The sequence below is a fragment of the Giraffa tippelskirchi genome, chromosome 9 (genome assembly GCF_054371585.1).
Source record: "Giraffa tippelskirchi isolate mGirTip1 chromosome 9, T2T-mGirTip1v1.2.pri, whole genome shotgun sequence".
In the NCBI taxonomy this organism is placed as follows: Eukaryota; Metazoa; Chordata; class Mammalia; order Artiodactyla; family Giraffidae; genus Giraffa; species Giraffa tippelskirchi.
Genome location: NC_137283.1, coordinates 154,318,573 through 154,332,710, shown reverse-complemented (window position 1 = coordinate 154,332,710; position 14,138 = coordinate 154,318,573). Strand labels below are relative to the sequence as shown.

The 14,138-nt window shown below is 43.5% G+C and overlaps 1 protein-coding gene across 30 annotated transcripts in view; it reads right to left on the bottom strand.

Moving 5' to 3' along the window:
- SCAF8 (SR-related CTD associated factor 8) overlaps positions 1–5,289 on the bottom strand; it is a 212,560-nt gene extending 207,271 nt beyond the window's left edge. For 21 of the 30 annotated variants that reach the window (XR_014065147.1, XR_014065145.1, XR_014065143.1 and 18 more), the window contains exon 1: positions 2,906–5,289. Coding sequence is in view for 8 of the 30 variants with exons in the window: in XM_081529221.1 (XP_081385347.1) it covers positions 2,906–3,835 (930 nt within the window). In the remaining 22 variants the exon portion in view is untranslated. Of the gene's footprint in view, positions 1–2,901 lie in introns of all 30 variants that reach the window. The other 9 variants (XR_014065154.1, XR_014065151.1, XM_081529228.1 and 6 more) reach the window with 2 other exon arrangements.
- Between the last annotated feature and the right edge of the window lie 8,849 nt (positions 5,290–14,138).

Below are 14,138 nucleotides of genomic sequence, written 5' to 3'. Positions count from 1 at the left end.
TTTTTAAGCAAGTCATAAAAGCTAAGCATTTCATATTTTGAACATTATGCTTACAGCTAAATTGTGTTGCCTTATAAAGTACGTGGCATTTGACAATTCAATGCTTCAAAGATAACTTTAAATTTGCCAGAGAAAGTTTTGTTGGGCTTAGCCCAAGGATAAATGCCTTTAAAAGCCAAATTAATTTTAAGAAAACATCCTTGTCCCCTAATCCTGTAATTCAGATTCCTTTATTTTTGCACTTTGTAACATATGATTTAATGGAAAAAATTACTGAACTATTTCCCACTATATACTCAACTTACAACAAATTTTTACTATACTAGCAAGCATAGATATTCACAGAAACTTTTTTTTCAAAAATCAGGGGAAAAAAAAAAAGATTATGTATTTTGAGTTTAACCCCCCCTAAAAAGTACATTCTTCAGAATCTTCTTCAAAATATATTTCCCTTCCTCAACTATGCTGTGCACCAACCCCATTTTCAAATATGGTGAAGCGTGAGCATAATACTAGTAAACAAAGGAGTTAAAAGATGTTTTAAGTTCTTTGAAAATACATAAGGGGGAAAAAAATACAAAAGGGGAAAGGAGACAGTGTTACATAAAGTGGGAATATCACTACAAATCTAAAGTTCTTGTAAAGATTAGATGAGAAAAGAGCTGAAACATCAAGCTAGCCATGTAAATGTTAGGCTCCTTATCCTTAATGTCAATACTAAAATAAAAAAACCAATGCTAACATTTCTACTCCTCCCTGCTCCATTGTGATCAACCGCAGTGTACTAATCATTTGTTTGTATCTATCACATGGTGTGGAGGGCTGGGAATGGAAGGTACATATTAGGAATCCCCAAGATAAACAGGAGACACCCATCAAAAAGGTCTAGGGTAAATCAAATAATTGGAAGGGAACAGGAAAAAGCTTTTTTATATATAATTTAAAAGAACCACTTTAACATACTTAGTGCTGTAGCACTACATGTAGCAAACAAAAAAGCTACACAGACCTGTTTTTCCCCCTCCCCTGCAGAGCTGTGAAATTATCAGCAATAAATTGATACATGTAGTATCCTTATTTTTTATCCCAGATTTTAAGAACAAGGAGTCAAAGCAAATTTTATAATTTGACCCAAATTATCAGCTATAAATTCATAAATAAAATGGAAAAGATTCCCAAGTCTACTAATTTGTATCAAAAAGCAGTGAAGAAAACCTTGTATTCAAATGAAAATCCTTTCCAAAAAAAGGCTTTCTTTCATATAACTGTCACGGCTATCTGCTTTAATATGGAAAGTCGACTTCACATGATTGTTAGATCTAACTTTTAGCCTCTTTGCTAAGTTTCTCAAATGCTAATTCTCCAAAGAAGGAAGGAAGGATAGGAGGGAGGGAGGGAGGAGTGAAGAAAAGAAAAATAAAATTGTTTAGACTATCACTATTAGATTATACTCTACTGAACAGAGTATTAGCGCCTCCACATGAAAAGTTCATAAAATTGATGCAAATCTAATTAACATCATATTAAAATATCTGTATCTAAAGCATGTAAGTACGGATAACTCTACCTGTGTAGACATCTACTTGTTACATGTTTGTTTAATATAATAAGGTCTATTCACATTAGAGTTTTAAAAGGTTTCAAAATATTTTAGGGTTCGATGCATGATACAGGGTGCTCGGGGCTGGTGCACCGGGATGAGACGGCGGGATGGGATGGGGAGGGAGGTGGGAGGGAGATTCTGGAAGGGGAACACATGTACACCCATGGTGGATTCACGTCAATGTATGGCAAAACAAATACAATATTGTAAAGTTAAAAAATAAACTAATTTAAAAGAATAATAAAATAAAATATTTTAGGGCTTCCCTGGTGGCTCAGTCAGTAATGCAGCTGCCTGCAATGCAGGAGACCCGGGTTTGATCCCTGGTTGAGGAAGATCCCTGGAAAAGGAAATGACTACCTATTCCAGTAATCTTGCCTGGAGAATTCTATGGACAGAGGAGCCTGGTGGGCTAGAGCCCATGGGATCGCAGAATCGGACACGACTATTTTTATCGAAACGTGTCTCCCTTCAGACTAGCAAACTCAATCAAATAGTAAAAACTGGACAGCTGCTTATTTAAAATGTAGCCTTATGTATGACTCGTGAAAGCCCGTGGGAAATGCCTCTTCCGCATCTTTCCTCTCGGTATGCACAGCTCTCCTGGTTTATGTCGTGACGATGAGACGAGTTCGGGGAGGGGAGGTAAGGACAGGGGAAATATGCACAATAACCTCGCCTCCCGACTAACCATCCCCTTAAGCTTAAGTCCCTGGTTGGCAGGTTACCTAGCCAACAATCTCTCTGGTATAAACAAACACTGCTTGCAATGTGACCACAGATGATCATCCCAGGAGGTGCTCTTCCAGTCCTCCCACCCCACGAATCAGTTCAGCGCCTGCCTCATTAAAGACCGGGGGAAGGCCTGAAGCGGTGATGCCTGGACTCCAAGTTAAAAATCCCGCAGGCCCAGGAAAAGAGGTGGGCGGGCCAGGCCTCGGCGGAACTGACCCGCACAGAGACCTGTCGGGAGCCTCCGGGGGAGGGCCCAAGCGGGGGCCTCCCCCTCCACCCCCGCAGCCACTCGGGAGTAGGTGCTGGAGACACCGGAACCTCCCTCCCCCACCACCACCCCGGGACCGGGGGAGGGGCGCCGGGCCGGAGAAACACCCCTCCCCCACGGGCACGGCGAGGCAGCCGCCCGCCCCACCCGGGAGAAAGCCCTGCGGGCCCGTGCCCAGCCCTCCCGCGGCGGGCCTCGTCCCGGGTCCGGGGTCGGGGTGGGGAGCGTGGGCGGGAGCGTGGGCGGGAGCGTGGGCAGGAGCGGGGCAGGGGAGGGGAGGCGAAGACTGCAATACCAACCTCGCTGTTGAAGGTTTTCACAGCCTCCATGTTGTCGGTGCGGAGGCCCGGAGCCCGGCGGCGGAAGAGGCGGCGGCCACCGCACTGGGTGGGGAGAGCGAGACGGCGGCGGCGCCGCGAGGAGGGTGGGGAGTGCGAGGGGGCGGGCGCGCCGGCGGCAGCGGGGACGGGGCGGGGGGGGAGGGCCGGGCCGCTGCGACCCCCCGGGCCTGAGGGGAAAGGCGAGCCAAGCACTGGCGGGGAAGGGCTCTCCCTCAGGGGCGGCGAAGCCCCGGCATGGCCGCTAGGGCGGGCGGAGCGCCGGGCAGGGGAACAGAGGCGCCGCCGGGGCGGGTCGGCGGCGGCGGGCCGGGGGGAGGGGCCGGGCCGCGGCGCCTTCTCTTCTCCGCCCCGCTCGGTCTCGGGCTTCCACCCCCTAGCCCCGGTCCCCGACTTCTCTCCAGCCCCCTCCTTCCTCTTCCTCCGACGGGCTCCTGTTTCACCTCCCCGCCGCTCGGGGCCCGTAGGAACCAGCGGCGCGCCGCGAAGACGGAGGAGGAAGCGCTGGCAGCGGCGGCTGCGGCATCCAATATGGCGGACGCGAGTCGGGCCGCGCAGCTCGGGGATCCGCGGCGCCGGCCAGCGCGCCCCCTGGCGTCGGGACCGCGCGGGCCCGGGCCGCCGCGCGGAACCATCGAGCGCGCGCGCGCGCGCGGGCGGGCCAGAGCGTCGCCGCCAGGAGGCCGGGCTCAGCTCGACCCACCTCCTCGCCCGGTCCCCCCACACACCACCTCCTCGCCGCTGCGGGAGCGCGGGCTGCAGCCCCTTGGAGCGCCCTTGCGGGGGGAGGGGGCCACTGCAAAGCGTTGCTCTAAAGAAAAACCCAAGTCCCGCCCCCACCCTCCTCCCGGCAAGTTTAGGCAATAATATCCACGTTTCCGTTGTTTCCATAGGGACTGGCCTCTTTACACGAGGTTTAGTTGATTTTTTCAGAACTTTACTGGACGTTGGCCTCGAGATTAACAACCAGGAAACTTACTAGTCGGTCACTTATTTGGAAACGATGTGCCCAAGCATTTTTAATAGCGTCGGGAGAAAACCTTTAGAAACAAAAGCTTGGGATTCGGGCGGGGGCAGGGGAACGAGGGAAGCACGCCTGCAGCCAGCTTCTCGGTGCAGGAAATGCACGCTGCATAAAATCCGGGGGGGGACTGGCGTGGTGCAGACAATGAGTGCATTTGTCTGCGCGGCGGGAAGCGGTGCCCAGAACGCACGAGATCTGCATAGGCGAAAGGGCACCCGTCCTCTATAAACGATGGATTATTCTAAAGGAATTTTGCCCCATGTTGCTGAGAATCAGATGGTGAATACAGTTTTTCTAGATGAAGTAGGAGATGCTGCTAGCAAAATGCCTCTCCTTTCACTTGATGCGATGTAACATAACCGATACCAAATTAAAAGTGAGCATTTAAATGAAAAGTTAAGTGTGTATCAGTGAACCCCAGACACCACTGTCCTTTTGCTGGGAGTCGTTTTTCAGCAGTTGCTGCTCATCAAAGGAAAGGGAGATAGATGACTGTGGGATTTTTCTCTAGAAGATTATTGGAATCAAGGTAAGAGCTGAGCCCAGAGCCCTATGAAACAGGAAGACAGACCCTTCTTGACTTGGTAGGGAGGGTCTAGTAGTTTTTATGAGTCTTCTTCATTGACAGCTTTTAATATGGCCGCTAGCTACTTAGAAGGTAAAATGGAAAACTTCGTAAGAGCTTATATTTCCACCTTGAAAAATGTCAGATACCTCCCAGAGCTCCTTTTGCCTCGCATCCTCATAGGCTAAGCCATTGTGATCTCTTGCCAACAATTGCAGTAGCCTTCTAAACTGGTCCCTATCCTTCTTTCTCCAGACTGGCCAGAATGGGTAATTCTTTTTTAAGACACAAATCAGATCAGCTCACTCCCTTTTTAAAATCTTTTTTAAGACTTTCCCGTTGCACTCCAGGTTTTATCTTAACCGATTACTCTGGCCTAAAGGCCCTACCTATCAGCTCACACTATTCCCCCTGCTCTCTACTCCTGCCACTCTCCTCGTCTCCTTTGTTCTCTGACCACACTGAGCGCTTTCCTACCTAGGACAGGGGTGTGCCTTTGCCCTCTGGGGTGCTCTTGCTCTGTTCTTTCTTCATCCTCTTTCCTCCTGCCAGAGGAGGTTTCTCCGAATCAGTTCATCTACAGTAGCGTGCTGGGACTTACGGAGGTACCCACTCAGTTGTGGTCCTGGCGGGATCCTAACACTCACCATTTGCTGCTCTGGCCTATAAGGGATTATTGATTCAGTAGTTGATGAATGTTGACTGAATTGAGAGATTAAGGTGCTATACAAGCTAAAGAATTACATTAAAAAAAAAAGAAGATTTAAATCCATTGTTAACAGTAGTACAGGACTTGATTTCCTAAAGCTTCCATACCCAGAATTGCAGAAGGCATATTTTCATCAAGGGAAGGAAAAGAATTTTTTTAAAAAAGCAGAGGACAACCTAAGCACACTTTTTTTTTTTTTTTCAAGTCAGAAAGCTAGGGAAGAGGTTTCCAAGGCCCTTTTATTTGGAGACAGTCTCCTTTATAACACACGACTTCACTATTAGTGAGAAGGAAGTTAAACAAGGAAAGGTAGTCTGGGGGCCCAGTGCGATGACTTAATGCAAAGTTTGTATACAACTACACACACCTCTGTGTTGTATGTCGATGCCCATGTGTGTAGTGTATGTATACATGTTTATTAGGACTCTGAGTCCCAGATAATAAGCCAGTTGGAGCTAGCTTAAGTATTAATGAATTCACTGTTAGGATGCAAACTTTTCCCCTGTAACCCAAAGTCAAGGATGCAGATGGTCCTAAGGAAGGAACCTGAACCCAGAATTGAAAAAACCCAAAGCAGTTTAATCTCCACTTACCTGCTTGAGCTTTGTTTCCGTTGCTATATCCAGCTCAGTTTTACATAGTGGGATATGACTGTTTCTCCTGAATTTATAGTTCTAAACAGCTAGAGGACCACCTGACTGACAGCCTCTCCCAGTTCCAAATACCTTAAGGGAAAAGTAAGGAACTGGATTGACCCAGCTTGGATTAGGTGACCATCAGTAACAAACTTAAGACCAAGAATTCATATTCTGAAGACTACTTGACTTGGGAAACAGCGGGCAGGGGAAGTCCAGCCACTGGAAGAAATACTCCCAATGGTGAATTATGAAACTCACATTCCAGGGTTTATGGTGTTCTCTTCCAAATGTGTTTATCATTGGCCTTTCTCCTAGGATTTAATCATTTGGGGGAGTAACTCATAGGCTCTAATTCAGCTGTAACAAAGTGGTCAGAGTCAGTCTGGAGCAGCTCTCACCGTAGAGCTCTCTGAGATCATGGAAATGTTCTGTATCTGTGATGCCCAATTCAGTAGCACAAGCTCCTTGTGACTGTCATGCACTTGAAATATGTCAGGCGCAACTGAGAAAATGAGTTTTTAATTTTATTTCACTCTAACTGACTCAAGTTTAAATATTATGCTAGCAGCCCCCACATGGGAAAGCAGAAGTCAAGCTGGAGAGGATTTACTCCCATCAATGGGGCATGTCCTTGAGAAGGAGTCATTTTGAGGTGGCAGTAAGCAAAAACAGTTATCAGCTATCAGAGGTAATGTTACCAGAAGGTGGGGGGCAGCTGCTTGCCGCTCAAAAGCTAATAAGCAGGCCAGGTTGGTGGAAAGGAAGATTTGCTCTATTTCAGATACTGGCAACCAGTAGGGAGGGCAGACGTTTGTCCAAAGGCCAACTCTCTCCACTCACAATCAATTGAGCAAGAGCTTTTCTAACCAGGTTTGGGGGTTGGGGTGGGCTACATGCAGAAACAGCACAGTCAGTTCTGACAGTCATCTTCAGATTGATCATTGGTGGTCTGACCAGCCTCATCTTGATTGTACAGTTAATTCTTCAGTTCCAGGGTCAGTTTGTTTCCATGTCCTTGAGGCCAGTTCTTGGAACTGTGGCAGCTTATGTCGCAGGTACAGTCTGATCATCATTTAGTTAACTTCTTCACCCTTGCAGAGTGGGGGCGGGGATCACTTTTAAGACAGCTCACTGGATATGGCTCAGAAAAGGTCTTTCACTATGCTAAAAGACCCTGATGCTGGGAAAGATTGAAGGTGGAAGGAGAAGGGGACAACAGAGGATGAGATGGTTGGATGGCATCACCGACTCAACGGGCATGAGTTTGAGTAAACTCCGGGAGTTGGTGATGGACAGGGAGGCTTGGCGTGCTGCAGTCCATGGGGTCACAAAGAGTCAAACATGACTGAGCGACTGAACTGAAATGACTACATTATTATTATTTAGTCTTTGACTGTTTTTCTATTTTTTTGGTTTTGTTTTTTGGTTTTGTTTCGTTCTCATTTCTCTGATCAAGCATATTCTTTGACTAAAGTTTCCACAGACGAAAGACAGGCAGAGAACACTGGGGGCTGGGGGTGTGGGGGCAAGAACCATAGGGTCCTGCTCCGTTTCAGTAATAATGTGTGTATATCTGTTATTTTTAAACTGGGGCAAAAAAACCTGAAGCATTGTCTAAGCCAGAACTAATTTCCATCCAACAGAGAAAATGAAAACTTGAGATTCCTCAGGAAACACTTCTGGAGTGGTTTAGTATTAGGGCATAGAAACAAAATGGAATATTATACAGCCAATAAAATGATTAGACTGTGAGAAACAATAGGATGGTTCCTCAGAATTTGAATAGAATTAGCATATGCTCCAGCTGTTCCACTTCTGGTATTCATCCAAAAGAACTGAAAAAGGTGGCAGCGCCCCAAGTGTCCATTGACAGGTGTTGTTTAGTTGCTAAGTCATGTCCAACTCTTTTGCAACCAGTCTATAGCCCACCAGGCTCTTCTGTCCATGGGATTTCCCAGGCAAGAATACTGGAGTGTGTTGGCATTTCCTTCTCCAGGGGATCTTCCCAACCCAGGGATCGAACCCAAGTCTCCTGCATTGGCAGGTGGATTCTTTACCACTGAGCCACCAGGGAAGCCCCTATTGACAGAAATATTTATGTAAACATATACATTTATACAAACAAAGCAGACTAGGGTATATCCATACAGTGGGATATCACTCAGCCTTAAAATGGAAGGAATATCTGACGTACACTACAACATGAATGAAACTTGAAGACTATTCTAGGTACCCCATATAAGTTGGAAACATACAATATTTGCCTCTGGCTTATTTCACTTAAAGGCAAATATTGTATAATTCCACTTACATGGGGTACCTAGAAGAGTCTCGTTCATAAAGGCACAAAGTAGAATGGTGGTTGCCAGGGAAGGAGAAATAGGGAGCTAGTATTCAATGGGCATAGAATTCATTTGGGGAAGATGATAAAGTTCTAGAAATGAATGGTGGTGATGGTTGCACAAGAGTATGAAGTATCTATATTTAATATTACAGGACTGTACACTTAAAAATAGTTCAAATGGTAAATACTATGTTATGTCTATTTAATTACAATTCTTTAAATATTTTAATGGTTAGAAAAAGATTAGAAATACAGGAAAGGGTAAATGTATATGTTAGACTCTTAAATACAAAGGAATGTGAATCAAACTGCTAATGTATTTTAGTTTTAAGAATATATATGCAAAGATTGAAAAATGACACAAAAATAGTTATAATTATATTAGGGTGCTGAGTTTGCAAAGGTTTTTTAAAAAACATTTTTGCCCCATTTCAGTAATTCAGTAATTTGTATCTTTTGGGCTTCCTTGGCGGCTCAGACGGTAAAGAATCTGTCTGCAAAGCAGGAGAGCCAGGTTCGATCCCTGGGTTGGGACGATCCTCTGGAGAAGGAAATGGAAATCCCACGGACAGAGGAGCCTGGTGGGCTACAGTCCATGAGGTCACAAAGAGCCAGAAATGACTGAGCAACTAACACACACATACATTTTATTTTATTATTTTTGGCCAAGCCATGCAGCTTGTGGAATCTTATTCCCAACCAGGGATTGAACCCAGACCCACAACAGTGAAAGCACGAAGTCCTAACCACTGGACCACCGGGAATTCCCAATCTTATTATTTTAAATGGACCCAAAATAACTCACCAAACTTGATACTGGAACCAAGTATATTTCCTGAAAGAATCATAAGATGTTTAAGGTACATAGTAAATATTTTACTTCTACCAGTTTCACTTTTAGAAATTTTGAGTTTGGCAGGTGTGTTTTATTGTCTGTTAAAGAAGTAGTTCTTCAAACAGCTAAAGGTAAAACATCACACATTGTCAGTAATAGTGGTCAAAGATTAAAAAAAAAAAAAACTCTAGATTTTCAGGCTTTGTAGTTTGAATATCTATTTAAGCTTAACATTTGCTTCTCAATGAGTAAACCAACAGATCTGTGTCTTTTTCTCCTTCACGAAGAATCTTTTCTTACTTGTTACACACACTCCTGACCCAATATATTTGCCCAACCCACATACACAGCCTTCAGTGTTTCCCCAGACTTTCCAAATGGACACTACTTCAAGTTGCTGTGAGAAGGAGCTGTTTTGTGTGCCTTAAAGTTTTATGCAGCTATTGTGAGATGACAGGAATTTTCTGCCTATAGGAATTTTCATTCATTTCAGATCATTGAAAAGGAGACCAAATTATTTTGTTGCAATAGAATGAGAGAAGACTCAGTGTGATGAAAGAGGTTATATCACCCAGAAGGCATTTCCTTACATTCCTAGACTGAATTTAACTTCCTGGTACAAATAGCTGTTATAAATTGAGGGCATTATGACAAGTGGCATCAAGGTGGCTGTCCAAATGATGCTTCACATGTGACAATATCTTGTGACCATTGTATTCCTCATAGGTTGATGGATTAGTAACCCAATTTAATTCATCCAGAGTAGATCAGAGCCTCATGGACAAACCAACGACAACCAAACACAAGACGCTGACATATGCCCCCCAGAATGCAAGTGTGTTAATTTACTGTATCATTTATCTCATTCAAGTGACTAGAATTCTCATTCAGGGAATGAGAACTATTCAGGGCAAAGTCTTCTACACCAAGGTACCTGGGAAACTAATAATCTGACAGTTGCTTTGAATTATTAAGTTGTAAAAAAGAAAATTTTAGTGACTAGAACTTTTATATCCTTTTATATCCTTCCCCCTGATTTATAACCCAGCTTCAGTTTTCCTTTTTCCTACACCGTATTGAATAAACACTGCAAACATCTCTCTGATACCTCTTTTGTTTTTATGTTACTATCTTTTGGCTAAATTCAAAGCCTATAATAAGACAAGCAAAACCATGGCTTTCTGAAGATTTGACTTTATTCCTTATATATTAATTTGTATAGATTTTAATCGAAATCCAAAAGTTTCAAAGCACTTAAAAAAAAATGTTTTAAAAAATGTTTTTAGTTTATCTTGGCTGTGGTGAGTCTCCGTTGCCGCATGGGCTTTTCTCTAGCCGCAAGCAGTGGGGCTACTCTCTAGCTGCAGTGTGTGGGCTTCTCATTGTGGTGGCTTCTCTTGCTGCAGAGCATGGGCTCTAGGTGAACAGGAGTCAGTAGTTGCAGCACGTATGTTCAGTAGTTGAGGTTCCTAAGCGAGCACAGACTCAACAGTTGTAGCACATGGACTTAGTTGTTCAGCAAGCATGTAGGATCTTTAAGGATCAGAGATTGAACCCATGTCTCCTGCACTGGCAGGCAGAGCCACAGGGGAAGCCCTTCAAGGCAGTTTTTAAAAATCAATTTTGGGTGGTGGTATACACTATATTGTGTCTCCCCAAAATCCATATGTGAAGACCTAACCCCTAGTACTTCAGAGTGTGGCTGTATGTAGAAATAGGGTCTCTCCTGCACCCCAGCTCGAGACATGATTGACAAAATTATATATATGTAAAGTTTCAAGGTGGTTTAGATGTACATTGTGAAATGCATACCACAGTCAGGCGAATTAACATATCCCTCACTTCCCATAGTGACCACTTTTTTGGGGAAATGGAAACACCTGAGATTTACTCTCAGGAGATTTCAAGTATACATTACACTATTACTAACTACAGTCATCGTGCTGTCTCCAGAACCTATTCATTTTTGTAACTAAAAGTTTGTATCCTTTGATCAATATCTCCCCTCTCCCCCGACCCCCAGCCTCTGGTAATAACCATTCTACTCTCTGTTACTGTGAGTTTAACTTAAAAAAAAAAAAATTCCACAAATAAGTAAGATTGCATAATATTTGTTTCTATGTCTAGGTTATATCACTTCGTAGTGTCCCCCAAGTTCATCCATGTTGTTGCAAATAGCAGGATTTCCTTCTTTTTATTTTTTTAGTATTCTTTGCATGTATACATATATATATATATATATATATATATATATATAGTGTGAAATAGTTGATGTACAATATTATATGTTTCAGACATAAAACATAGTGACCCGTTGGTTGTTCAGTAGCATGTTGTTTAATCTCCACATACTTATGAATTTTCCAGTTCTCTTTATATAATTAATTTCTAGTTTCTCACCATTGTAGTTAGAAAACAAACTTGAGCACTAATGGTAGAACTCTGCCAATCCCTAGTATCACTAAGCTTTGATTTTGATAACTATACAAAGGTATAGGGAGGAGGAAAAAGCACAGACATTCCTGTATCTGTATCAACAGGAACTGAGTGAAGAGAGGAAAAAAATCCCCCTGAGAATGTATAACCACAAGTCATGCTTCTTGCATGTTTGTGGTCTAATTCATAATACCTGGGTAATGTGAAAAACCTCAAGCAAAGGAATTGTTTTAAATTGGAATTGTGTTGGCCTGCTGCTAGGCAACTGAAAACACAACTGCAATTATTTTTTTCTGGAGGGAAGTGACATCAATGTAACCTTCAAAGAAGTTTGACAAATAAAGGTTTATTGAAGATAAGAGTATAGGGACTTCTTTGATGGTCCAGTGGTCCAGAAGATTTTGCCTTCCAATGCAGGGATTGCAGCTTCGATCCCTGGTTGGGAAGCTAAGATCCCAACTACCTTGTAACCAAATAAATAAGTAAAACCAAAATATAAAATAGAAGCAATATTGTAACAAATTTAACAAAGTCTTTTAAAAATGAGATTATAATTAAATGAACAGGAAAACAAAACATGAGTGGGAGCCAACAGAAATACAAGACAGCAAAGTCAGACCAGCCAAAAGTTTAGATGGTGGAATTGACAGATTCAGAAGAAAGAAAATTTTAACAGGTGCCCAGGAATATTTTGGACTAGGTTATTTGGATCAGCCCCATTACTAAAAACCACAGTGAATGCTGGTTAGAAGAAAAATAAGTAGGAAAAGCTTTGAAAGCACTGAAAACAGGACTAGGCTTAAAGAAAGTGAGAACCAGAGAGAACCTTGAAATTGCTTTTGCCTTGGGTGATCTTCTATTCTGGACAAACTTGAACTTTGGCTTTTGACAGCCTTCTGGGGTAGAAGGGGCAAAAATCAAAGCCTGGTGGCCCCCAAGTTGAGAAGTCTAAGGGGAGGGTCTCTCTACACTGAGCTGGACCTGCAGAGGGTTGACAACTCAGGATTAGGGTGAAACAGAAGTAAACTCACATCTCTCTCTCCACCCATGGACTCTGAGAAATTTTTCCTTGTCTAACAGAGCAGGAGAGGGGAGAGACTTCCCTGATGGTCCAGTGGTTGAGACTCCACGCTTTCCATACAGTGGGCATGGGTTCCATCCCTGGTTGGGGAACTAAGATCCTGAGTGCCATATGGTGCAGCCAAAATAGAGAGAGAAAATAGTGAAAAGTATGACATAGCCTAGCCTTTACATGGATTTGCCACTCAAAACACATTACCTTAAGCCCTTAATGTACTGCGAAGCATTCCCAGGCTAGTAGTATCCCAAAACAGCTAGGAGAAGGAAACACAAGTCCTCTCTGATAGATTGGTCCTTCCTCTAAGGCCTCAAGGAAATCCTTCAAATGAATTTATAAGGCAAATGAGTGTATTTGTTTCCCATTGCTGCTGTGACAAGTTACTGCAAACTTGGTCGAGGCTTATAACAACACAAATTTATTGTCTTACTGTTCCAGAGGTCAGGAGTCAACAATGGGTCTCAAAGTGCTAAAATCAAGGTGTCAACATCGAGTGTTATTGACTTGATGGATATGAGTTTGAGCAAGCTCCAGGAGTTGGTGAAGGACAGGGAAACCTGGCGTGCTGCAGTCCATGGGGTCGCCAAGTCGGACACAGTTGAGCGACTGAGCTGAACAGGGCTATGTTTCTTCTAGCTGGAGACTCTAGGGGCAACATTTGAAAATTATAGACCATGAATGAGAATCAGCAGAAAAGACAGATGAAACACATGCATTCACATATATTGATATATCATGAACCAGTTGGGTTTATCGTAGGAATGGAGGGTTGGTTTAACATCAGAGAAACTCAGTAATGTAATTCACATTTTAAGAGATTAAAAGAGAAAAACTATATGCTTATTTCAGTGGATGCAAAAAAAAAAAAAATACCTTTGAGGTAGTTGAATGTGCAAAGTCACTTCAGTCGTATCCGATTCTTTGCAACCCTGTGGGTTGTAGCCCACCAGGCTCCTCTGTCCATGGGATTCTCCAGGCAAGAATAATGGAGTGGGTTGCCATTTCCTACCCCAGGGGAATTGAACCCATGTCTCTTACATCTCCTGCATTGGCAGGTAGATTCTTTACCACTAGTGCCACCTGGGAAGCCCCGTGATTCAATATCACAATTAAATAAAAACGATATTAGATTCCAATGGCTCCTGTAACAAATTACCGTGAACTTTGTGACTTAAAGCAATAATTCTCTCACAGTTCTGAAGGCTGTAAATGAAAGACCTAAGCATCGGTAGGGTCAGGCTCCACTCAGGTTCTAGAGGAGGGTTGGTTCTTGCCTCTCACAACTTTTGTCATTGATGGTGTTTTTTCACTGATGGTGACATCATTCTGACCTCAGCCTGTGTCTTCACGTGCACCTCTCCTCTGCGTCTGTCTATAAAATTGCCCTCTCCCTCTTTCTTTTAAGGATACATGGGATTGCTTTTAGGGTCAACCCTAATAATTCAAGATAAATTTCAGTCAAGATCCTTAATCACATCTTTTGCCATATAAATTAATTTTCACTCTTGCTGTGTCAGATGATATTCACACGGTCCAGCAATTAGGAAGTAAATATAACTTGGGGG